General features: G+C 44.2%; 1 protein-coding gene across 7 annotated transcripts in view; it reads left to right on the top strand.

The window, feature by feature from the left end:
• CDK19 (cyclin dependent kinase 19) overlaps positions 1 to 27,337 on the top strand; it is a 285,352-nt gene that overhangs the window by 225,205 nt on the left and 32,810 nt on the right. For 5 of the 7 annotated variants that reach the window (XM_075597622.1, XM_075597621.1, XM_075597618.1 and 2 more), the window contains 6 exons: positions 13,298 to 13,441; positions 14,603 to 14,672; positions 18,476 to 18,548; positions 20,989 to 21,086; positions 22,532 to 22,610; positions 24,401 to 24,643. In XM_075597622.1, coding sequence (XP_075453737.1) covers positions 13,298 to 13,441; positions 14,603 to 14,672; positions 18,476 to 18,548; positions 20,989 to 21,086; positions 22,532 to 22,610; positions 24,401 to 24,643 — 707 coding nt within the window. The remainder of the gene's footprint in view (positions 1 to 13,297; positions 13,442 to 14,602; positions 14,673 to 18,475; positions 18,549 to 20,988; positions 21,087 to 22,531; positions 22,611 to 24,400; positions 24,644 to 27,337) is intronic. The other 2 variants (XM_075597620.1, XM_075597624.1) reach the window with 1 other exon arrangement.

The following is a 27,337-nucleotide window of genomic DNA, read 5'->3' as shown; positions in this document are numbered from 1 at the left end:
CAACCCCCAATCCTAAATTAGAGAGTTCTGGAAGAAGTTCAGTTATGTAGTGGAGTGTGATTCTGATCTCCTCCACTTGTGGAATTAGGAGCCTCTTCCTCCCACCCACTAGGGATGGGAAGAAAGAGGAACAGGACTGAGTCAGGGCTCTGACCAGGAGATTGGTGGTAAAATTTATGGTCAAACGAAAATAAATTCTTAGTGAGGGTAAAGTCAAGCAGTTTTAGAACAAGGTCATTATGCATGGAAGAATTAGCACTCCTAGCTCTCAATAAATGGAAAACAGCATTCATTCCAAAAGTTTGTGGTATTCTCGTATAGAGGCCTTCCATGTCTAATCCCACGAGAAAGGTCTCTGAGTCTATCGATACATTCACTAAATTTAGACTTATGTGGACTTTTAATCACATGATGTATTATATGTTCACCCTCTTTATCTTTTGATTGTAAATTTGATTAAAATTGTATTATTTTGACTTTTTAGTCCAATGTGGACATATATATAATATGTGTCATTTTCTGGTTAGCCTTGGTCTATTGACCCCTATGTGGAGATATTAAAAATCTCAGGACTATTAGTGTATTTATCCTTGTTCCACAGCGAGTGCTATATATTCATTCTTTGGACCTACCTTGTTAAAATTATACAGTAGTATCCTATTGCACTCTGTTATCAGAATGAAGTTATTGATGTATTAGGCTGAGCAGTACGGTCTCCTCAATTGTTTTATCTTCAGACTTTCTACAGCTCCTAGACTGGGTCAGTTCTTTATTTATCTTGTGTGCAATCACTGATGGTATGGTAGTGAAGCGCAAAAGATTATAATGCAGTATTTTACTAGAAATGGCTAAAACATGGAAAATAATATAGACTGATATATATGTCTGTAGACTTTCTTTTTTGGACACCATTAACTCCGTTCCTCGGCATCCGCATCCACTTTGACACCACTGCCTGTTTACATCCTCCGGCGTGATGATGTCAACCTCAGCAAAGGGCTTCTGGTTATAGAAGTCATGGATTTGACCCATGACCAAAGATTCCCCTTACTGCTGAAATAAAATGTTGGTGCTTGGGCAGCAAAAAAAAAAAAAACTCCTGACAATACAAAGTCTAACTTTTTATTCACTCTAAATATTTTTAAAAATTTCGTTTTGGCCAGATAATAGAGGCCAGGTGTGTCCTTTAATGATGGTGGAAATACCCAGATGTGACAGCTCCAGATTTGCTATGTATTCCACGAGAAACTTTGGCCAGTTAATTTAATGCCTAAGTGATGACCATGTGTATAATGACATCAGAGGAATGTGTTGTTTAATCATGTGCAGTTAATCCTTGTGACTGCAATGCATCCCTACAATGAATAGCTTAGAAGATCTAAACATTGTTCTCTAAACATACAATGAAAACATTTTAACAATGCTGTATTAACTTCATTCTGAGCAATCATTTTATGTCCTAGCCAAAATAAATTCTTGGGCTAAATAGCAGTTTTTACTTTTCGCTTGGTTAAAAAAATAAAAACTTCCTAATGGAAGCTCATTTTTGAAAACCATAAAATGTATGCCTGTTGGCTATTTATATATATAAAAAAAAATGAGTAGACAACCATTACTCTGCAACGGAAAATAAGAGCCAGCTGTCATTTTCATTCTCTTCTCACTATCCTGTACTCAGAGCACTAAAAGAAATCCATATTTTTTAATGTAATAAAATGCGAAGATAATATGCATTGTGAGTTTTTTTTTTTTTTTAATATCCGCAGGATCTATTTAATATTCTGCCTCCCCCATCACCCCCTTTTTATTTGATCATTGTTATTATTGTTTATTTGTAAAACGCTAACATATGGCTCAAGTTATTGTATTCCCTACAATGGTGGTACAAAGATTTGATTGTTACATAAACAGAGCTTCATACAAATAAGGACAAACAGATACAAAAGGCAATGAGGTCCCTGCTCATGAGAATTTACTGATGTGACTGAAGAAGATATCAGGATGAAAGATAACAGCAGGACAGCAGGATGGAAGTGTTGATGAGATTGTGTTATTATTGACAGTGAGGGGCAGTTTGGGTGTAGGGGTGGCAGTTTAATATTATTATTATTTAATGTTTGGATATGTTAAGCTTCAAGTTAATGGGACATCCAGGAGGAGATTGTGGAGTGACACGGGACAATGGAGTGTGTGAGAGGTCAGGGGAGGAGAGGTAAATTTGGGTGTCATCGGTATAGAAATGATACTGAGGTAAAATATTGCATTAGTTCACCAAGAGTAAGTAGGTTTGTTTGGCAAGGGAAAGGGCAGTGTTATAGAGCGAGTATGAATTTATAGTGGAGGAAATCTTCTTTAGAGAAGGATTTCTTCCAGTAACGTTATGCAGTGCCTTAGCAGCTTTGGAGGCAGTGTGTAAAGTGTGTGTGCCATGCCTGTGGCTTAAATTGTCGGGGGTGACATGTCATAGCAGGAGCCATCTCATCTAAGGCTGGTGAAAGTATAGTGCTATAGATGACAGCAACATTGAGGGAAGGCGGGGGGAAGTGACAGACAGAGTGGACCTCGAAGGATGAGAAGGAGAGGAAGGGACAGGGGTAAGACATGAAATTGGCATGGGGGGGAAGTACTACTCTGTCTATTCTCTGGTCTGGGAGTGTTGCTAAGGGAGAGACCACCATAGGAGAGTGCAGCAGGTTTATGTAATGACTAGAATTTTGAGCGTTGGAAATGAAAAGGTTATCGATTGTAGTGAGTTTGTTGCAGACAGATTGTGTATTCCCTAGGCCACAGGAAAAAGAAAGGAAATGGAGAGGTGAAATGGGGATGAGGTTGGAATAATTGGTAGTGCATGGTAAAAAGGAGACTTTGGGGTAGGGCGTGGGACGTGAAAGGATTGTTATGTGGGGTAGGGCCAGGATTAGGGGATATGTCGCCACAGAGTAGGCGTAAGAGAGAGTTACTGGTTTTGTTTTGGTGATGGGGGTGTGATGTGAGAAGCAGATGGAGTTCATGGCTTCAGAATGAGTGGGATGACAGTATAGAATGGGAAATTAGGAAAGAGGGTTTAGGAGGGGAAGTGGGACACATAATGTAGAGTCAAAAGGATAAGTAAGAGAGCGGAGACAAATAGGGGAGCGCAGAGTAACAGTAGTCAAAAGCTGAGAGGCGGCTTAAGTCATCACTTAACATGAAGCTGTAGTGTTTCCAGTTTGAGATTTTGGCAGGTGCAGTAAGCAAACAGCACATACACTGGCGACACACTTTATTCGAGCTCGGCTAGTCCCACGAATTCGGGTATACCCGGGTGTATTGAGGTTTGTGACTGTTTTCTGCCCGAGTGCATTGGGTTATTTTCCAGGCAGGGATTGAAGCATTTTATTCCCGCTGGCTGCAATACTGCACAGTATATATATATATACTGCATTACAATTCATGAATTTAGGCCATCTGGTAGACACGCGAAGCATTGCAGCCTATTAAATCCTAATCATTATCATTTAACAGATCAGCCGCCCGTCAGCCAGGCATGAACCCAGGCTGGGAAGGCAAACACAACGGGGCTTGTCAGAGGTGAGGAGCGGCGCATTCCAGGTATCTGCCAGGTACATACTGGGTATTTGCTCGAATAAAGTGTGTCGGTGCAGTAGTAAATGCCCTTCGGCTGCTATGAAAAACTTGCCATATTTGGCAGTACCAGGGTGTGTTAAAAGAAAGGTTGCAAATGGAATTGGAGGATGCCATAGACAGGAGACGAAGGTGTGATGGTTGTGTTCGAACAAGGAGAAGTATTGGGAGAGACAGTGGTAGATGAAAGTGTATGTGTGTGGGGGAGGGGGGGGAGTAGTTGTTAAAGATGCAGGCTACTGTAACAAGTGATATCATCACCAGACAGACTGAAATCCACCTCTTGTATAACTGCAGAACACTTAAACATTTTCACTTTAAAGTAAACACTTTAAGTGCTGTGCCTGCCCCTTTTATACTTTGCTCAAACTAGGTTCAAACTTATATTGCTAACAAATCACACGACCTCCCACTCTGCCCCCCAATAAAACTGCCTAATTGCCAATTACAGACGACAATTGCCAGACAAGAAATTTAAGGTAAAGAACACTAACCCCTAACATACCAGATTTAAACAAGTCAGGGAAGACAGGGTGAATCTTGCCCAGAGTAATGAACAGATAATTCAATTGAGGTTCATATCTTAAAAATGAAGAGATAATGCCATTAGTTCTATATCATAGCAACTGATGTTCTTAGCTTGCATGATGTATATACAGCATATATAATTCATGTGTAGCTCCAGAGCCACTAAAGGGTTCACATTTTAAGGTGAACATTTTTAAGTGTTTTGCCTGCCCCTGTTATGATCAGATTTAAGATGTGAGAGATTTTTTTAACTCCACATCACCCCCCCCCCAGTCTCCTCTCACTCACCCCATCTCCAATCACTCCCCAATCACCCTCCTTTATTTTGTAATTATGACATTAGACTAAACCTCCTCATACTCTGTCACTCTCCTGTATCATCACCCCTTCCCCCCTCATGTCAAGCCCCCTCACCCCCCTCTCCTTTCACTCCCTCCATCAACCCCATTTATTTGGTCATGAGAATATCAGACTAAAACTCCCCTCTCCCGTCAATTCCCCCAATAACCCCTCTTTTTTTCATCATGATGACATCAGACTGAAGAAGAAAGTTATATTTTTCACTCCCCCTCATTCTCCCCTCTCCTGTCACTCATCTCCATCAAAAGCCCCCCTCCCCTTCACAGCCCCATCACCCATTTCTCTGCCTCCATTGGTTTTCAGGTTGTTATTGAGGTAACCAAGCTGATGCTGGCACAACAAAACCCTCCACCTCCTCTGCTCCATGCTACAAGATGACTGATATGGATGCTACTTTTTAAATAAAATAAAAAATTGTATGCCTGTCGGCTATTTTTCTTTTAATTAAATGTAGGAAACATTTCTATTTACTTCCAATTTAGGGGTCAATGGGAATTTGTGCCCAAAAAAGGCCTGAATGGCTGCCTCTGAATATAAAGAATGTATAAAGATAGAGAGGTATACTCCTGCTTCAGCTATAATCTAATAAGGGGATAAAATATTGGGAGTGGGGTGCACAGGAAGTAGTTAAATGACATACTGTAAGCACAGAGAGAGAAGACTTCCATAGCAAATGAACTCAGACTCCAAGTAGAGTATGTGACAACTAAAAGGTGCGCGCAAGAGAGCCTGATTCGGAATTAATGTAAGTTTGGAAGCCTGCAGCGTGCAGGGTGATTGCTCCAAAATTGTAGTCAAAGAAAGATATTCCCAGCACACCCATGTGTCTAAGCTGTGTACTGGCTACAAGGTTATAGTCAGAAGCGATACTCACAGCATATACTGTCTCAAGAGTAGGAGTGGATTAAAACACCATTTTATTAAACACGTGTACATATATGTAGCCGGGTCCCCCTTTCCCTCCCTTACCTCCGATGCAGGAGCGGAGAAGGGGGAGGCTACGGCTACAAGGGGCTGCAGTTTGGGAGAGCGCTCCGGCGCTACGGAGCTCCGTGGCGGACGCCTAGGCAGGGCGCTACCATGTTGGGTCTAGCGCATACGCAGAAGACACCTTGTGCATGCGCAGAAGAGTTCCAAGGTGCGGCGGCCATGTTACAGAGGGGCACATGCGCATTGCCCTGAGAGTAGCGGCGGCCATCTTATGATATGCTCCGCAGGGGAACTACACTATCCAAAGTGCTCTTGGGTGGCCTCATCACGTGGGCAGTGTTAGCCAATAGGTCAGCTGTGGTGCTTAGGAGCGCGAGGTGGCAGTTGGAGCCAGGACACAAAAGGGGAAGGTAGTGTCTGGGTGCCAGTGGCTCCCGGATTAGGCCAGATTGCCCCTTAGGTCCCAGATAGGCCCCAACCACGTTAAGCTTGTGGCTGCTACAGGGAAAAGCCTGTGATCTGGGACCAGACCACTCATGATATAGACTCTAAAAGGTGAGACCCTCCAATGGGATTTCACCCCATGCAGAGGCGGACACATTTGCAAAACTACGACGTCGCTGGATCAGCAAATCCCTGTTTCTTATTCGGCAGTACCTGGGTGCTGTAGTGCCCGGGCAGGTACCACACCTAAATGCACCAACGGTTCACGGAATAGCACTATTTCATACACTTTTGGGTGGGCCCTGACATTGGGGGAAACAGACATCAGGGATATTGGTGCCAAGCACCCTATGTACTTTGGGGGACACTTACTTGGTGTATTGGGGTGGTGTGTGTTATATACTGTTTGGTACAGGTCGCATATTATATGTTCAGTAAAGCCCGTTATTATATATGTGTGTATTTACTATTTGGTTCCTGTGAGGGGCTTATTCCGCTATGCTGGGATCCCTCGCAGGTGGAGGAGCTGCACCGAGGCGAGAAAGAGATCACCCCAGGCTCCCAGTGGCGGAGGCTCAGGCCTTCTGGTAGCCAACAGGTAACGACAGCACCAGTGGTCCCTTTAGTTACGGGGAAAAGGGGCTACATTTGGAGGCACTGTTGAGATTCAAACCTGGAGTGCTCGAACTCAGCGTACTAAATTATGTCGTTCCCCCTATCATTACCATCCTGGCGGGTGGTCTATGAATGGGCGTTGAGGAGGCAAGTCCCGTTGGACAAGTCCTCGTCTACACCTCCTCTTTTGACATATGTCTACTGTTACCAGGCCTAGAGAACGTGAGGATCCTAGGCCGCCGAACAGACCCTGTCAGAGTATGGTGCGCAGTTTTAGTCGGTGGCAGGTACGACTTAGCAGAAGAAGGACTGAAAGGTTACTCAGGACTGATATCAGCCCTCAGAAGAATCGGTGCTCAATGAAACAACATATGAATAAACATATTTGGTTGCTGGAGATCTTTTAAAAAGGTATATACGTAATGTCAATAACACATCTGTGTGTCGCCACTCCTCATATCCCCTATTGAATAATAGCATATGTGATAGCAGTACTCATTGCAAACCTGTTTAGCACTAGCGTGTTGCATACATAGTACTCACGGTTGACCGCTTGGCAACGCTAAGGGGAGGAGGAGGGAAAAGCAGTGTCCGCCGCATAGCTCCAGACTGTGTTCACAGCAGTTGAAGAAAAGCCAAGTAAGCATTGTAATCTTCCTCACTGGGCTGTTAGGTTTCCCAGGATGACAGCGCCTGAGGTTCCGTCTGCGTCAGCTGCAGCATTGTAGGAGCGACGTCGTAGTGACTGGAACCGCTGGTAGAATCAGCTGGATACCGCGTAGCTTTGCTTACACATAGACTCACTGCACCATTAGCCAGGGGCAGGAGTTTAGAAGTAGATGAAGTGATCTCCAGCACAGCGTGCATCCGTGCGCATGCTCAGTAGATGAAAATCCTGGCAGGACCTTTCATGTATTTGTTTTAAATTTAATAAATCTTTAATTTTGGTTCCTGTCTCTACCAGTTAATTTTTTGGCAAGCTGTGCTCCGGGTTTTCCTTTTTGGACACTTTCATCTAGTAGCAGAAGGAGGTCCACCCACCTTATGGCTCCATGGAGTGCTAGATAGCAGGTGTCCTATTATCTACCCCAAAACGCATGTGAAGGCAGAGCCGCTTAGTCCCTCCACTGACTTGCAGGAGGTTCCTATGTGTATGTCTTCACCTTTCTCAGGGAGTCCTTACAGGAGCAAAGCCAGTGTCCTGTCACAGCCGCCGCTCGATCATGACAGTCCCAACTCCCGCCATTCAGAAGACATAAAATTGCTTGCAGAAGCCATAGTGCAGTTGGCGGGAAACAAGAATGAGTCATCTCACTTGCAGCACTACCGTAAGCTAAAAACATTTTCAGGGGTCAAGCCCACTCCAGCCGGAGAAGAGGCATTCGAAGCCTGGAAAAACTACACCTTACAGGTCCTAGAATAATGGTCCTGTCCTGGCACTGTAAAGAGACAGCGGATAATGGAGTGTCTAAGACCCCCCGCCTCTACAATCGTGATAATGTATCGGGACCAAAATGCAGATGTTATGGCACAACTGCTTGTGGCTTCACTGATGTGGACCTACAGCTTAGAAGAAGATGAAAGCGAGCTTTGGTCCAAGTACTACTGTCTTTGCCAGAATGAAGGGGAGGAACTGTCTGAATTTATTCATCGGATCCAGCTGGTTTTGTGGGACCTATGCTCTCATAAAATCATTCAAGCCAAAGAAGTAACCAAGTACCGCCGAAAAAAGTTCATGTGTGGGGGCTATACCCACCCATAACAACGTTGTAAGGATTCGGTGCTCCTTACGGCAAGAGGATTTTTCTACACTTGAAGACATCTTGGGCATGATGAGAGGGCATGAAGCTTATACTCGTCTGCACACCTCTAAGAGCACAAAGAATCTTGTAAGGAAGAGACCAAGGAGGTGGCGGTTCTGAAGCCCAAAGAGGCAGAAAGTGCCAAAGACACCTCTACTCTAGTGGCGCCTGCTTCCGCCCCCAGGGTGCCTAGGCTGGCCTGGCCTCGATACTAGCCATGATATCCGCTGCTACAATTGTGTCCGAAATGGTAATTTTTCACGAGACTGCTCAAATCCCAGAAAACCCACCACTGGGGCCTCGTCCTTCACCGTACGGGCAATGCGATCACTCTCCACAATTACGGAGAGCGTTCCAGAGCCCAGCTTGACAAAGCACTCCAACAGGATGCATACAGTAGAGTGGGGACAGCTGCAATCATAAGAGTCCTTGCGGAAGGCATATATTCCTCGGCCTTGCTGGATACCGGGTCACAGGTCACCATTATCTACTGGCCTTTCTATAACCAGCACCTGAAGAATCTTCCCCTTACAGTTGGCAGAGATGATGAAGCTGTGGGGTCTCAGCAATGAAGACTACCCCATCGACGGTGTGGTGACAGTATGGTTAAATATACCGCAACTGAACACCAACAAGGCCCATCCCATGAAAGTGGAGGCCCTGATATGTCCCGAGCCTCGGGAACACCTGAGTTCTCCAATCATACTGGGGACCAACACCGATGTGGTGCGGGCCATGATCCGGGCGTATCTTTACAAAGCAGGTGAACTAACCCTACCCTCTCTACGGATCCAGACTGTACTCAAAGAAGAGTGCTATAGGGTCGCGGCACAAGAGGAGTATGGTGAACTCATCAATCATGAGAAGGGGTTGATCGAGATTCCACCAGGGGGAGTGATGCACATGGCAGTTGTAATCAGCTATCTAGGACAAGACAAAGCCAATCAGTACTTTTCTCTAGAGACTACACCCGCGGAAGACATCAAGAGAGGATACAAGATGTCTCAGAGATACAGGAGTGGAGATCCTCCATTCCAAAGAAAATTACGGTGACCATCCAGAACATCTTACCTCACACTATACCGTTTGACGCCTGTCAGAGGCTAGGTTGGATATATCCGTTACAACCGTAGAAACGATGGCGCACGTAAACACCGCTACCAAGCGAGACGAGCCTGCCAGGTTGCAGTTTGATTACAGGGAATCGACCGTGTCAGCAGACTGGAAGAGATGGCTAAGTGCCAAGCTGGAGGAACGCCGAGAGGTGTTCCCCACTAGTAAGATGGACATGGGCTGCAACAAGAACACCAGCACATGATCCGGCTGAATGATACCATGCAACTCCGAGACCATTCCAGACGTATCGCTCCCAGAGATGTGGAGGACATGATAGACGTCCTGAAGGAGATGGAGACAGCGGGCATAGTGACCGAATCCCGTAGTTCCTACGCCGCTCCGATTATGGTGGTATGCAAGAAAAATGGGTCCGCCTGTGCGTAGACTAATGGACCCTGAATAGGTGTACAGTTCCAGACCAGTACACTCTGCCACGGAAAGAGGAGATCCTCAGAATGCTGATGGGAAGCCAGTGGTTCAGCATGCTGGACCTGAGATCTGGGTACTACCAGGTACCCATGAGCTCTGAAGACCAGGAGAAGACGGCGTTCGTCTGCCCCCTCGTCTTCTACCAGTTTACCCGAATGTCCAAAGTCATTTCCGGTTCCCCAGAAACTTTCCAGAGACTGATGGAGAAGACCATTGGGGATATGAATCCCCATGAGTGCTTAGTCTACCTCGATGACATAATCGTGTTCGGAAGAACTCTCGAAGAGCACGAGGAACGCCTCCTGAAGGAGAAAATATTTGTTTGACATGTATTGTTCTTTTCAGGATCCCAGCTGAAAAGAAACTACTGAAATTCCTTCTTTACTTTAGGTATGATTACATTTGTTTAATGAATAAAGTGTATTATATTTTTAGGTTGTTTATTAAAGAATGGTCAATGTCACATGAAATGTGTGTACATGTTGTAAATGGCTTTATTCCTTTTTTTATGTTACAGCACTCTAGACATGATTGTTGGGACTGTAAAAATACCTACACTTCCTTGCTTTCTGTCTCCTTTATCAAGTTGTTATTGTAATACTGCCCCATTGTAATACTATAATATACTGTAGCCCCCATTTAATTTTATATAGATCTACAAATATATATATCACAGAGTGGTGTACATTGGTGACTCATACAGACACAAATAATTCTAGTTGTGTTTTGTTGTTAAATCCTGTTAAAACTCATTTTGAAGCTAAATATTTTTAGGTTATTTTTTTTATGTATACACCATAGACTGATAAAAAAAAAACTAATACTGTCTTTGCTCGTTTGTCTCTGATTTGTGATTTTTGTAAAGCAATTTTAAAAATAGATTGTCTAGTTTTGCACACTGTGCTTGGCCATCTTAGATGTTGTGTGTGGTAGATTTATTGGAATAATATATGTAGCCAGGTCCCCTTTACCTCCTGGTCCGTGGGTTAGGGGCCGACTGCAGAGGAGTCCAGGTGCCGCCGGAACGGCAGGTGGACCCGGCTGGATGCAGGAGTCGCTCTGGGGAGGCTGCGAGTTGACCAGGGGAGCTGCGGAACTCCGCGGCGTCCTGAGTATGCAGGGTGCCACCATTTTGTGTTCGCACATGCGCATTGCCAACCTCGCGAATGTGCAGTACAGCCACGAGCAGCTGCCATCTTAGAACAGGCTCCATCCGGTACTAGATATCCCAGCAGTGCTTCCCTGGACTAGGCCTAGGTTTGCCCCTTAGGCCCCAGCTAAGCCCTGAGTCTCTACAAGGTTGTGGTTACGGTATGGAAGGCCCCAGATAGGGACACTTACCTTAGTGATATACAGTGATAGAGTGCTTAATTCATGACTGGACACCACGTTATGCGCGCGGCCTGCGGTCTCGGACCAAACCACAGGCAACCATAGACATTCAAATGGGACACACTCCAGCGGGAGCTCCCTCAGAGGTGGACAGAAGGATTGGATAGACACGTTGTGGGCTCACTGTGCGGTCCGACGGATCTACTCTACAGTTTGGCCTGGTCTGGCCTAAGACCAGGAAGGTACCCAATGTGCACTAACTGCCATACACAGGAGTAGTGCTACTCCACATACACTTTGGGATGGGCCTGTCTTGGTGGACACCGGGTGGTTAGGTGCCCAGGGCACCATCATAACATTGGGTGGAATCTCACCGCGGTGTAGACAAGGTGTTGGTCATATACAGTGGGGCACTGTGTGGGTACGGCCTTGTGGGGCCTTGTATACTACTGTGTTGTTCTGTTTATGTGTCGGTAAATATAGTTGGTTATACCTGTGTGTGTGCCTTTATTTACTGCATGTATTGTTCGTGCGAGGGGTTATCCTGCTGCGCCAGGATTCCTCCCAGGTGGAGGTAATGTGTACCAAATAATGCGATCACCCCAGGCTCCCAGTGGCGGAGGATCAGGCCTCCTGTACACTAGACAGGTTCCCAGCACGCGTAGTTCCCTTAGTCACAAGGAAAGGGGCTACATATATCTATATTATTACTGTGCAGCACTGATAATGCTGTGCACAGAACTTTTGCAGGTCAAAGTCCTTGCCTTGTAGAACTTACAATGCATTTTTTGGTGAAGGTCACAAAGAGCTGATGCCAGGATTTGAACAACGCTCCCCTGCTTAAAAATTGGTGTCGTAGGTTTTGGAATGAGTGCCTTTACTGACTGAGTGTAACGAGTGTCACCACAAACAGGACGGGACTGCGAGGCTGAGGTGGGGATGTCAGAATACACCGACCTACAACCGCGTAACCGCGTCCGGATTGCAGAGTCTTAGTCGTGTAGCTGGGTCAGGGTAGTAGAGGTTAGAATGGTCATGGTACTCGCTGTGGTCTAGGATTGGAGAAGTCAGATGGTCGTTGTGCATAGCCGGGGTCCTGGAGTAGAGAGGGTGGAAGTCCAAATACAAGCCGAGGTCAGGGGTCAGAGAAGGCAGCGGTCCGGATACAAGCTGAGGTCAAAGGTAGAGAAATCAAGTCAGAATGCAAGAGCAACAGCAGGGCAGCAGGATGCTTGAGGCAAGCACTTCGAAACATAACCAGAAGTTTATGCTCAGCCAATTTGCCTCAGGGCTGGTTGAGCATATAAGGAGCAGGGAGCCGATGGGAAGGCTAGCAGGCAATGAGTCATGAATAATCAGAGATAGGTTGCCCAGTGATAGATAGGGGCGGAGTGCACCGTAGGTGTGGAGTAATTGAAGTCAAGCCCTCGTGTGCCCCTGGGGATGCGGCACCGGCGTGGAGTGTGAGCAGGAGCGCTCTCCGTTGCTTCACGGGACGAGGTGCAGGGGCGGAGCCTAGGTCTGGTCCTGGTAGTGGGAATGTGGTGCTCGCGCGAGAAGCGGCACCCACGACGTCACGGGGGGTGGGGCCTAAGGCCGGTCCGTGAGGTGTCCCCCCGACTGGCAGCACGACTTCTGTGCAGAGCCTCAGAGTGAGGTGCGTCACTCCCCCACCCCCGTCGCGTCACGGGGGCGGGACTGAGGTCCAATCCTCACACTGAGCCACATATCCCTGATATGTATAATCCCATCTACACTCTATACAGTGTATGTAACAATGTCAGCATACAAGGACAAGGAGAAAGCAACTGTGTCGCAAATAAGCTGCACTTTACTTACTATTATATTATGTATTGTATACATATTCTATATAGATTACTGTTCAGAGCATTTGTGATGTAATTTAAATGACCTGAACTGCAGTGTGGACAACTAAAAAAGGCACACAATACTCGCATTGTCTATGGGGGCTGCTAAGTAGTACTCTTTACACAATGGCACTGCTATTAGAAAGGTAGTAGCTTTCTGACATCATCTCGCCCTATTATATCAAATCGAAAAGAAAAGGGATGGAAATATCCAGAAACTTCTAAATGATCCATCTTTCCTCTCAACAGATATTTGGGCTATTGGCTGCATTTTCGCAGAACTGTTGACTTCCGAACCAATTTTTCATTGTCGCCAAGAGGATATTAAAACGAGTAACCCGTTCCATCATGATCAGCTGGATCGTATATTCAGTGTAATGGGATTCCCTGCAGGTAATTGATTTCTTTGAAGCGTGCACTTTTGTTTTGTGCTTAATAAACAGAAGGGACTACTAACGGGACACGCAAACTCGCATGTGATTCGCTCAAACGTAATCTCCACTGATAAAAAGAGATGCATGTAATGTACGAAAGAACTTGATGCAAGGGTTTACATTACACTGCAATTACAAGACAGGAAACCCAAGGAAAATAGTTGCCAGGTTTTGAAAGCTCCAACCGCACCTATAAATGACTTTCATATCTGTCCATTAAAGCACAGTGCGGTAATGGGTCCATTAGCTTTACCGTAATAAATAAAAGCAATATGGCTTAATGGTTTTGGAAGAAAATTTGAAGAAAACAAAACTGATCCTCTCTTGCTGTTGCTATCTGCTACTGAGAGGCTGGATACAGACCGATATGGAGAATAAAGCTTTAGGCTGCATCCATGGTGCGAGCGATGGCGCACACAAAATGTAGCAGCTCTATAGGGCCGGGCAAAGTGAGCGCACGCGTGCGCGATGAAGAGCGACCGCGCGCCTGAATTTTGAGCCGACAAAAAAAATTGATTTTGTCGTGCGCCGGCCGGGTCACGTGAGCTGTTCAGCCAATGAGGGTGAACCAGCCTTGTGATGTCGCGGCCACGCCTCTGCCACGTTTCCCCGTTGCAAGCGCTCAGTTCACAGATTGCTCAGGCGACAGGCACGCGCGACATCATGCGCTCACATGCCCACTATATCCGAGGCCTCAATTGTCTCAACAAAGCGAAATGCAAACCAATCTAGCAGGGTCCAGTCCATAATCCCCCTTTACACAGTCGAAGGGTGCTGCCTAACACACACAAAACATCCAGTGAAGTGGCCTTTAGTTTCAGGAACAAAGAGATCCTTCAACATAATAGCAATACCTTGACAAGCCCTCTTATACAGGGCAATGGGCAGAGAGGTTGGCCCTTAAGAGCAATGTTGCAGCACCTCAGATGCCCTGATCATTGAACCAGGAAGACCTAAAATCCTTAACCGAAGGTACAGTAACTCGCAAAGTTAGACTGCTGGCCTGAATACAGATCCATGTTATCCACAGATCTACTGTAGCTGTTTTTAACAGTGGGCAATCCCCTGTCACACCATCTTTGTATCTGATTTTGTCATATATTATTTTTTTGTTTCTTAGATAAAGACTGGGAAGATATCCGAAAGATGCCAGAATATCCCACACTTCAGAAAGACTTCAGAAGGACAACGTAAGAGTTTATGCAATATAAACCATGTAACATAGTATAATAACAGAATAATAACAATCATACAGATGCAATACGATCTTATAGTCTAAATTAAGTGGGTGTTAGTGAATAGCTTTTTCTCCTTAGTGCATAAACTTCACAGTGACTTGCCCACGGTTTCCAAAGAAAGCACGAGTGACTGAAGCTAGAATTGACAACACAAACTTAGGTATGTCAAATCAAAACCTTATCCCACATGGCAGGGGTGGCCAACTCGAGTTCTCAAGGGCTACAAACAGGCCAGGTTTTCAGGATATCCCTGCTTCAGCAGAGGTACTTCACTCATTATGACTGAGCCACTGATTGAGCCACCTGTGCTGAAGCAGGGATATCCTGAAAACCTGATCTTTTGGTAGCCCTTGAGGACTGGAGTTGGCCACCCCTTCCTATTGTCCTCCCATGGCCCACAGCTGCACCTCTCTCTCGCCTGACTCCTCAAGGGGGGGGTTAACAGATAAGGAAAGGCGAGGGGCCCAAAAAAAGGAATCGTTAGCGAGGACAAAGAAAAGCCGTTCAAGCAATTTGTAAAATGAACTAAAGTTCAAAGAAGGAAAAAAAAAACATTCTTCTACTCACATATGGTCTCACTGTTACCCACAATGCACTACTATAAAATGCAGGAATTTAGATCTTAGCTATTGCAAAACAAAAGCCTGGTTAGTTATACATAAAAATAATAGAAAAATATTGTACATCCACAATATAGGCATACCCCGCATTAACGTACGCAATGGGACCGGAGCATGTATGTAAAGCGAAAATGTACTTAAAGTGAAGCACTGCCTTTTTTCCACGTATTGATGCATGTACTATACGGCAATCGTCATATACGTGCATAACGGATGTAAATAACACATTTGTAACAGGCTCTATAATCTCCCCGCTTGCGCACAGCTCCGGTACAAGTAGGGAGCCGGTATTGCTGTTCAGGACGTGGTGACAGGCGCATGCGTGAGCTGCTGTTTGCCTATTGGGCGATATGTCCTTACTCGTGAGTGTACTTAAAGTGAGTGTCCTTAAACCGGGGTATGCCTGTATATGTGTAATTAATCAACCCTTATAATAAAAATATCAATATACTACAATGTATGATACACCCTGTATAATAGCTGTCTTTATAGATTTAGCAGATTAGAATGGGATGTATTAACTATGTTGTCTAACTATTCCTCATTTTTATAAAATACTTTTGATGCTCAGGCTAATTTAAGTTTTCTTGAAAGCAGTTCAGAATATATTCACTGAATGCTCACAAATTACTTAATGTTACATGGTTAATGTTAATGGTTAATGTCAGCATACCTAGAAATGCTTAAAAATTACGTAACTAAAAACAAAATACTGCTAACAGCATTGTTAGGCTTTGAAAAAAAAAGTATTGCTATCCTGGAACCAGGGTCACGTATGATGTATGAATAATTCCAGTTAGCTTAACCCAGGGGGGCGCAAACTTTTTTCCCTGCGCCCCCCTGACGGCTGTCCCCTCGCTCCCGCGCCCCTTCCAACCCCAACTTACCCGCGCTCCGGCGTAATGACGTCACGTTGCCATAGCAACGTGACGTCACATGACCTCGCAGCGTCATTTTGACGCCGCGTTGCCATGGCGCCGCAGGGAGGAAGCCGCCGGATCCACGGTAAGTAAGGTTTACAGAGGCCCTGCAGCTCCCCCGGCACTTAATTTAAGTGCCTTCGGGAAGCGCGCGGGGCCTCTGTAAACCCCGCGCCCCCCCGTCGGCAGTGTCGCGCCCCCCCTGGGGGTCGCGCCCCACAGTTTGCGCACCGCTGGCTTAACCCATGCCTTCCCTCTTCCAAAGCACAAGTCATTTTGTCTTTCTTAGTTTTATTGATGGAAAATCACAGGAAGAAAGGTACTTGCAGATGTAGTGTGGGTAGAGAGTGCTTCTCTGTCTGATGTGCAGTGTATCAAGATAAGGCAGTGTAAAAACAGAAAGGCCTTGCTGGGGTAATAGCAGGCAGGCACTCACTCAGAGTCCAGGGTGAAAAGGAAGTGTGGGGGAATCTGGGTAACAGGAGTAGTCTAGGGCAGCGGTGCGCAAACTGGGGGGCGCGCCCCCTTGGGGTGGGCGCAAGATTATGTAGGGGGGGGTGCAGGCTGCGTGCGGGGAAACATGGGGGCGGGCGGAGCTGTGCACTGGCGGCCAGAAGCTCCGTGCAGAGACTGCTTCCAGTTCTCTGCTGTGTCTGCCTGCAGAGGGGGCGGGGCCTGCAGAGGCGGTGGGGCCTTGCTGCGGGGCCTTCCCTGCACACAGACAAGCCCTCCTCCTCCTGTCTGTTACCCGCCCGTTTTCTGCAGCACATTGGGGGGACCGGAGCAGGTTTAGTTACTCCCTCCCCCAGGTAGTGTGTGTGTGTGTATATATGTATTTATGTGTGTGTATATGTATGTATGTATATATGTGTGTGTGTGTATGTATGTATGTATATATGTGTATATGTGTATATATATGTGTATATATATATGTGTATATATATGTCAATACAATCACAACCAGCACACAGACACAATACACACTGCAATCATATATATACACATATACATATATATATATATGTATATGTGTATATATATGATTGCAGTGTGTATTGTGTCTGTGTGCTGGTTGTGATTGTATGTGTGGGTGGTGATTGAATGCAGCGGTGCACAAACTGAGGGGGGTCGATTATTTAGGCGGGGCGCGTACGGCAAAACCTGGCTGCGCAGGCGAAAAAGATGTGCGCGCGCGGCCGAACAGAATAGTGCAGGTGGCGGTCACGTAATTCGGAGGTACGGGGGAGGAGCACGCGCGTGCCCTGTGATGTCAAACGCCCCTCCCTCCGGTGTCTGCCCTACAATAGCGCTGCGTTCCTGCTCTCCTCCGCTGGCAACCTGCTTCGCTGCGATCCTCTGCAAGTGAAAGGGTAGGCTGCCACTATATCAATCACACTATGAATGTACAGAAATAATAATAAAAAAAAGTGTAAACACTTTCCCGCTCGTGCTTGCAAAATTATGCAGGACACCCTGTGCTCATGCTTGGAGAGTTGGTGATGTCACCGCTCTCAGCGGCAGCGAGGACGCAGCCTAATTTTGACAGAGCGAGCTGTTGAAGTATGTAAGTATTTAAGCTGCGCTTATAGTGCCGGCGACGCGACGTCATCCGAAAAATGCATTGTCGCTGCCGCGTGCGCTTATAGTAAGCGTGACGTGGCGATGCGATTTTTTAAAGCCGGCAATATTTGATTTTTCAGGGGCTGTCGCCTCATGTGACAGCCCCTGAACCAATCAATGGCCAGGTCGCCCGCACCGCCGCCGCAAAGCGAAATACAACTTTTGCTATCGTCGCCGTCGCCGGCACTATATGTGTGGCCTTAGATATATTTGTATTTACATTGTATACCGTTTAATAAAGGTTTTTTTTTTAATGTGATTTTGATTACATCAGGCAGGGGGGGGGGCAGAGAAATTTCATGGATTAAAAGGGGGGCTCGGCCTAAAAAGTTTGCTCACCCCTGGTCTAGGGACAGACTAACTGTCAGCAGTGTATGGAGATCCTTCGCGTCATTATGGCTCTTTCTTGTGGGGTTTCCAATATTTCCCTCATACATTCAATGTTTCTTTGAACAGTAGACAAATAACGTCACAATGTTGTGTAAAAGTATTTATTTAAACCTCATGTACAGAGCTGTTTACATGATAATGTCATACAAAAGTGAGCCCTATCTTATTGCCCTCCAAAATAATGTCTATGCAAAATATTTTGCAGGTATGCTAGTAGCAGTCTTACAAAATACATGGAGAAGCACAGAGTTAAGCCTGACAGCAAGGTTTTCCTTCTGGTAAGATGATATCTGTTTTTGTTGCTGTTGTCATCAGCAAAATGCACTAAAGTCAAATGTGTCGGATATTTGTGGCATTAGTAGCACGTCTATCCCAGCTGAGTTTCTCTTGAAATGTGTGCTGAGTGAGAAATGAGTTTAAATGCAGCTATATTTACTTTACCTATAGCTGTATCGTTACAGATAATTGACGATTATATTGCCTCTCCTAAAACAAACAGCTTATAAAGTGCACCTGTCTATCATCATTATAAATGGTTTGCATTAGTGAAGTAACAGTATCTCTGCTGAGAGTAGTTATACGCTTTGGTTTCAGTGTATTGCTGAGTCAAGCACCATTAAGACCTCACACAAGCAATATTTTGTCATGCAGAACTAGGCTGAGTACTGATTATATTATTAGTAAGGAAAAATAAGCTGTGGAGTGGGTATCTATTTGCCACTGCTTTCCCAGAAATCACATTATTTCCCGATCATATTTACCACAGTTTGGTTGTAGCAAATGATTGCAAAACAGAGACATACAATACTGAAAGAAAATACATTTGAAATAGATGTTAGATGTTCAGTTATAGGTACACTAGTTGACCCTCTTTAAATAAAAATACATATACAGTACAGTATATTGACCTGTGTAGAGTGAGTAATTATTTTAAAAGCGTTCAGTACTGTATTGCTGACTTTGTGGCTGAACAACGTGGAGGCCTTTCACACAGTTATAGGTATGTGACTGCTCTGTGCAGCTGCTGTAATGAACCTCTTAACCCAAAATGATGAAGTATTGTTGTACAAATTTCCAAATCTCACTGTAATAGGCAGCAGATGAAATCAGGTCTTAAAATGCCAAACTATTTGGAATATTCTAAGAGTCCCTCACAATATGTATTGACCTCAGTGATTTGCCATGTTAGAAAACTACTGGAGGGTTATTTTCATTGGTCACTTAAAGTTGCCTATTAGGAGCAGTGGCTTCTGGGGAATCTGTGAATGGATTTCAATGATCCCTAAAGGTGAAAAAAGTCAACATTAAAGTCTGAGGAATAACAAATACATAATTTATGTGTAACTCTCCTTACCCGGCTCTAAAGGAGGTCACATCGGATTATTTACGTACAATGGCAATGCTCAGTCTCTCAGGCCTTTGCATGGTGCTGGGTAGGTGCAGGCTGGGCATGGATAAAGGGATAGGAAAAAGATGGGCGCCCGGAATTGAATAAATCAAGGTGCTTTATTGACAGCCATCTAAAACACTGCACAGGTATCGATATACGTCATACTTGACAGAAACTCATAGCAAACAATACTTTTAAGACTTTGTGCTTGATCGTTACCATTCCTATTCAGGGAAGGTGCATGGCTTAGTGGCCCATTGCAAAAGAGGTGTTAGATATCACTTGCGGTGAGACTATGATGCCAGGGAGAACCTGCTATACAGGCATGTGCGAAGTGAGCGAGGGATGCAGTATAGACAACCCTATGAGAACTGTGACGATCAGGCTGCCATTCACCCACAAACGTAGGTTTTCCATTCCTTTAATGGGTGCTAACTAGAGATGGGCAGATTTGGAACCGTAGCTGATCGGACGGTTCCTTTGGTCCCTTGGATTTCCACGGATCAATCGCAAAAAGGGCGAATCGTGCTTTGCGGATTTTTTATTATTACGCAACCCGTGGATGGATTTGCAGAATCCAATCTGCGGATTCAGCAATCCGTTTGCGGATTGTATCCAATGGCGGAGTTTGCGGAATCCGTGTGGATTAAAACCGACCAAATCCGTCCATGGATTTTACACCTCGTAACAGATTTTGGGGGCAAATTGCGAGAAAATTAGGGAAATGGATTTGGGAGGATTCGCCCATCTCGAGTGCTAATTTAAAAAGGGGCACGTTACCAACTGGAAAACCTTAATGGATGACCGGAGACATTTTAAGAGTATAGAAAAGGTATATGCTGCCCACCAATAAAAAATAACCACTGATACTTTTACCAGTGCTCTCATAGAGTAGAGGCTCCACAGATTTTGCAATAAACACATTTATTCAGCCAGTATTGTCCAATGATTTTGGCCATCTAGGTAGACTTTGTCAAGGAATGGCATAATCTTAATACAGTACACATTGACACATCTTAATACATATGACTGTACACACAAACCTATTTACAGGATTCAGTGAGCACCCCAGTCCGAAACCTGAAGAACCTGCTTCTAGAACCTGTATATACCCTGGCATCTACCTGGTGGAGAGCGGAGAAACCTGACTGAGGTCCCATAGTTAACCCCTTAAGGCAATTAACCCCATACAGAACTAGTGGTCCCCAAAGTGGGGGCTACAATGCATTTTATACATTTTTATGTATATTTTCTGCGGTCACGTTATATGTGAATGTTGTTAGACAAAATATTTGTTTACAAATGCTCTTTCACCTGATTTCATGCAGCTTCAAAGGCTTCTTACTATGGACCCTACAAAAAGACTAAAATCTGAACAGGCATTACAGGATCTTTACTTCCAAGAGGACCCATTACCTACATCTGAGTATGTACAGTTTATAATTCAAATTTCCGTGCAACAGCACAATATTTTAGGTATGCAATTGTGAAGGGTGTTTCTTTTACTGAAGCTAAAGCAGCACTACAGTTATTCCAAAATGTATTTAAAACTATATTCATACAGAAATGTACGTAGTGTCTACAAATATGTTTCAAATAAATGCTTCTTTCTTTTGGAGACTGTAAAACCTGGATTTGATTTCTGGCCTATTCCTGTGCCTGTGCTGCCATACTGGGTTTGGTAACACCTCCAGTCGCTTCCACGTCATCTGTTTTGGAGCTCGGCACACAATGTAAATTACATTAAGAAGGACATTGGGGCATTTTGTGTGTACACTTACAGTACAAAGAAGAAACAGTTTGACACATATTGAGATAGTGGGGCACCACCCCAATTAAGTCTTGTAGATGCCTGTAATGTTGATTAAAGCTAATTGTCACTAAATTCTCAATACATTCTTCATATCAGCATGTTGGCCCTGGACCAATTATAATTTAGACACATTTTACAGTTAATGACAGGGTCACATCTTAATTATTCTCCAAGGATTTTTTTTAGTTTTTTTTTTTTTTTTTAACAAATACTTTTATGTCCCATATGACCTGGTATGAATTACCCAAATGTGATCCGGGACTTTGAAGAGTACAAACTGCCTGGGTGGAAGAACAACTGGAACAAATGCATTTTTTTGCTGGTCTTTTTCCTGGTCTTTCACGTTCATAATGAATTAACAGGAATAGGAGGAAATGCATTGAAAGGAAAGTATTTTTTCCCAATTAGAAACATGTATCCTAGCATGTATATTATGTTGCAATTTTATTAATATTGTATTCTTATATATAATATACTGTATGCATCAGAGGTTGATCTGATTTGCCTCAAGATAACACAATGAGAAATGATCTTGTTTACAGTTGAATGAAAGATAAAACAAAACAATCAGTGGCATGTAACCATGTATTATTTGTCATCACAACTATGTCCAGGACATACGTGAAAACGAGAGGTAACTCTCAATGTATTACTTCCTGGTAAAACATTTTATAAAGAAACAAATAATAAAGTATTGGAACTGTCTGACTTGAGAAAATTCTAAACTCTAAAATTCTAAATTCTAATCCTGCTAAACATTGTACGCTTCATTTAAGAATGACATTTATGCTACAAAAGCAGAAAAAGAGAAAGTCCTTCTAAAATACATTTGTTTTTTTTTTGTTTTTAGAATGTAGAATTGTAAGTCTCGAACTACAGGTATACTTTGACTGCTTGTCATAATTGAACAAATTATAAGAGAGACTGACCATTTAGGGTAGACATGGCACAGAAGGTGAGCGTTTATTGACGCAGAAAGCAATAATAATCTTGAAATTCAGATGATAGATGCTACCACTGTGTTGTACCTTTTGTGTTTACTGACTGCATTGCCTCAGTGTATTTGCAGGGTGCCAGATACCATATCCAAAGCGAGAATTTTTAAACGAAGATGAGCCAGAAGAAAAAGCTGACAAGGTACTGTATGAATCTAGTTCACTGTATCAATTATACATTAAGCACAAACAAAATGGTAACACCCCCCACAAGCTTACCCTGAGGTACTGTAGCGGCTAATTAGAAACCCCTAGAGGTCCAAGGTGGTCAGTAGCCTTTATTCTGGGAATTCCCCACGCCACACTTTTTTTTTGTACAATGCATCCATCTCATAAGCTGGTTACACATGTTTTTCCAATAACTTATTTCTTTTCCTGACAACATGTTTTACGTTATTGGCAGTACCTGAACTGCTATGCAATTCTCTTTTAACCTACGCCATACCGTATGTTAAACTATGTGAATGTGCACAATCCTCGGGAATACTACATGGGGATGAACAGGATTGTCTTGGAAGTCACTTCACAAATACAAATTGATAAGTCAAACACCAGCATTTTATATTGCTTGCTTGCTCCAGCAACTTTACACATAGGTCCATTTTGTGAGACAGTGAAAGAATAGCTAACCATAGACCACAGGGTAAAGAGAGCATTCATACTTGGTCACATAATGATGATATAATAACGTCAATCTGCATTGTTGACCGTTCATAATAAGCATATGATCTTATGCATCGTGTAGTGGTTACATCATTTAAAAAATGATCAGCCCATTTCAAAAGGAGGAAAGCTATTTCAGTCCCATTTACATGTCTGTGGAAGCATTTCAGGCATGTGCCTGCAGTCAGGTGCTGTCTGCATTTCTAACACATTTTGTGAAGTAGGCTCACACAGCTGGACTGCAGCTAAAAGCAACTTTCTTGAGGAAAATCTTCCCAGAGTTAATGTGAGAGTTCTATATGCATCTCAAAAAGTAGTCTCCTTTTAATAATTGCTTGAGTAGTGTAGTCCTTACATGAAAACAGGATTGTAGAGCGCATTTAAAATAACACATTTCAATGTATCTCTACACCATAAATGGTTGGCCATCCAACTTGCTTAAGTAGCAGGGTCACCCCTGAGTACTAATTTACCCTTCACCTGGCAGTAAGCCCTGGTACAGCAGAACTGCCAGTAGTCATCATGGGGTTTCCCCCTTCACTGGTGCTGCCCCTGAGTGTCAGAGGAGCCCTCTTGTTACCAGCAGGTATGCACCACACACACCCCGTAATGACCCCTATCTGCGGTTGGGGGGGGAACACCGTTACACTTAGAAGAGATGGGTGATGGAAAGCCCCACAGAACCCAGAGATATCTCTATCATTGCATACTGTAGGTAGCACCTTCTCCCCCACCCTAAGGAAGATCATGTCGCTACCCAGTGTGTTCTGGTGCTGGTGCATACCTGTTGGTGTTACAGAAGGCCTGAGGGCTCCGCGATGTTGTGGGGAGACATCAGGTCAGGCTTTCAGCTGGTTGCTTGTAGTCAGCGCAGCGCCTCCATTCCATGAGGATCCTGGGGCAGCCAGAATGGTTCTCTTTTCAAAGACCACACCAAGGATGCTGTAACTGAAACTTTATTTTGTACAGCAACATTATCATTAATAAAATGTCCACAATTGCCAAATATAACCCTCCGTGGAACCCAAGGGTTCTGCAGAACACAAGTGGAAAGCCATTGACTTTTTGTAAGGCAGGTTAAGTGAGGCATTGAAAAACAACATGTAATCAGGTTAAAAAAAAAAGATATTATATTGCCCCATAATCAAATAACTGTTGCCCATTTAAATTTTCATGTTGCTAGTTTGTGTCTTCGCATAAGAACTGTAAGTTTTTATTTATATAATTTATAGACTTAAACGACATTCAATAAATGTTTTTGCTTTTTAGAACCAACAGGCACAAAATCAGCACCAGCAACAAGTGGCGACTCAGCAGCAGACAGCGACTCAGCAGCAACAAGTACAGCTGCAGAATAACACCCAGGCCAATGGTACAGGTGGAGCAGCTGCGGCAGGACTCCAGCACAGCCAAGACTCCAGTCTTAACCAAGGACCTCTGAACAAGAAACCACGGATGGGACCTCCAGCCACCAACTCGAGCGGAGCGTCCCTGATGCCTTCAGATTATCAGGTGGATATATTTTCAGTTTATTTTGACCTCTGCGGGGAAGGCAGGGCTGCATGGCACTGCTCAACAATTACAATTAAGTAGGTGTGTCTTCTATGTACCATGTAGTCTTACTGTGATTCCGTTTGTCCATGCCGTGGTCCATGCAAATTGCAGTGGATAATGGTAATGTAAATATCTGCACGTGAAATAGCAACCGCCCGCAATCCAGAGGTCTGCATTCCCGGCCATTATCTTCTAGACATTTATATGCCTTTTTTCGAGCTTGGGAGACCACTCTGTTTATATGATGTTTGTACTACCGTTTATATGATCCACTGTCTAAATGTAATTGGTATGTCAAACTGTGTTTGCGTTGCTTATATTAATTTCCATCATTATACTGTATGTGACTTGGCATAACTATCTCCTTGACTGCATGGAGATGGTGAAAATTAATTACATGTTACCCATTATGTGTACACCCTATTTTGATTCACTTTTAATTGTAACTTATCCAGAGTCATTATATTGTGCTATCACTCATATTAGTGTGCTATTGCCATACATAAACCCTATGTACTACTTACTGACTGTGACATGTGTATATATAGCACACTGGAATTTGCTCATGACAAGATTCAAGCCCTCCACAGCAGGTGCATTGAAATATCTTTGGTCACAAATGAAAGTTACATAAGCTTTCTGTGCCATCCATAATAAGATTCAAATTGTCAGTCTTGACTTTTTAAGTCGTTCCACTCACTCACTGCTAGTTACCTGTCTACTTATGTTACTATATGTGCTCTAAATCTTTACCTTTATAAACTGAACCTATAAATAATGCCTCTAATAATGTCTGCATCTTGATAGTGGAGTTCACTAATCTACTTCAAGGTTATACGTAGACACCCCATTGTGTGCTGATAACTGATACTTTACTTTTACGTGTCCCTCTTTTCAGCAAATATGCCATCATGTTTTCATAGAGCTTACACATAGAGCTTACACATAGAGCATACACATAGAGCTTACACATAGAGCTTACACAGAGCTTATACATATGACTTTACTTACATAAACGCTGATGTTGCAGGGTTCTTTTCTGTTTAATTCACCTACACTCAGCTCTATAAACCAAACAGAACCATTCCATTTATTTGATAGAGCTTTGTCAGAAATTGTTTTGATGGTTGATTTGAAGGGCTGGTTGGTTAAAGTGTGTGCAGTTAGAACCAGAAGCAGTTTGAACAAGGAAGCGGTTAAACAGGGTATGTGCACTTGGAGCAGGTGTTCCAAGGAGCATACTGCTGTGGGAAGTGTGAGCGGGTGGTCTCTTTAGAATCAGAGATTGCTGATCTGAAGAGGCAACTTGCAATATTGAGGGACATTGGCAATCTTGAAAGGGAATTAGAGCTCACTGAGTAGGCCCTTGCTTCGACTAGGTAGCTGGGTGACAGTTAGAAGGGGAAGCAGGGGCAATAGGGAGAGGCAGGTCGTTTCTGAGCTGACACATCCCAATAGATTTGCCATGTTGAGTGAAGATATTGGGAATGTTGGGGCAGAAATGGCAAGGCTGGGGGAGACTAATTCTTCCAGCAGCCAGGGGAATAGTTCCTCCAGCACAGTGGGGACTCAGGATGCTCAGATACAAAGAGAGATTGTGGTGGTAGGGGACTCCATTATTAGGAAGGTAGATAGGGCAATCTGTTGCCGGGACCGCATGAACCGAACAGTTTGTTGTCTCCCGGGTGCTCGGGTTCGGCACATTGCGGATTGGGTAGACAGATTGTTGGGGGGGGGGGGCTGGGATTGACCCGGCGGTCTTGGTACACGTTGGCACCAATGACAAAGTTAGAGAAAGATGGAGGGTCCTAAAAAATGATTACAGGGATCTAGGCCAAAAGCTTAAGGCAAGGACCTCCAAGGTAGTATTTTCTGAAATACTACCAGTGCCATGCGCTACCGCAGGGAGACAGTCAGAGATCAGGGAGGTTAATGCATGGCTAAGAAAGTGGTGCAGGAAGGAGGGGTTTGGGTTTTTAGAGCACTGGGACGCCTTTTCTGAGAGGTGCCATCTATATTCTAGGGACGGATAGCACCTCAATGAAGAGGGATCTTCTGTGCTAGGGGGGAGAATTTTTGGAGGAGATTTTAAACTAGGATGGAGGGGGGAGGGGAATGAAACAGATAATGAACTAAATGGAATAGATGAGGATACAAGGTGGTATGGAGGTAGAATGAGGGCAAGTGCACGTTTGACAAGCAGTGAGACACCCATAGTAAATACAGATAATACTAGAAAACTTAAAAAGACTAAACCAAGTGGGAGCAGAAAGGAAGGAGCAGATAAGATAATAGTACAGCAAGTAGAAAGGGGGACAACAGAGTGATCTCCCACAGATCCCTTTTGTCACTGCACAGTCTGGCTATTGGAGTATATAGCAAGAAATGGGTACTTCTTGAAGGAATAGGGAGTGAGCAATAGGGGAGACCCTGGTAATCGCACCCAGTGCTAGGAGTAAACAATTACCTAAAACTGCCTAATGGGCAAAACAATAAACTTTTACCAGGGTCTCCCCTATTGCTCACTCCCTATTCCTTCAAGAAGTACCCATTCCTTGCTACTGCACCGACACACTTTATTCGAGCAAATACCCAGTATGTACCTGGCAGATACCTGGAATGCGCCGCTCCTCACCTCTGACAAGCCCCGTT

The sequence above is a fragment of the Ascaphus truei genome, chromosome 4 (assembly GCF_040206685.1).
Source record: "Ascaphus truei isolate aAscTru1 chromosome 4, aAscTru1.hap1, whole genome shotgun sequence".
Classification (NCBI taxonomy): domain Eukaryota; kingdom Metazoa; phylum Chordata; class Amphibia; order Anura; family Ascaphidae; genus Ascaphus; species Ascaphus truei.
The sequence above is the reverse complement of the archived record's forward strand: the minus strand, read 5'-3'. Positions and strand labels throughout refer to the sequence as shown.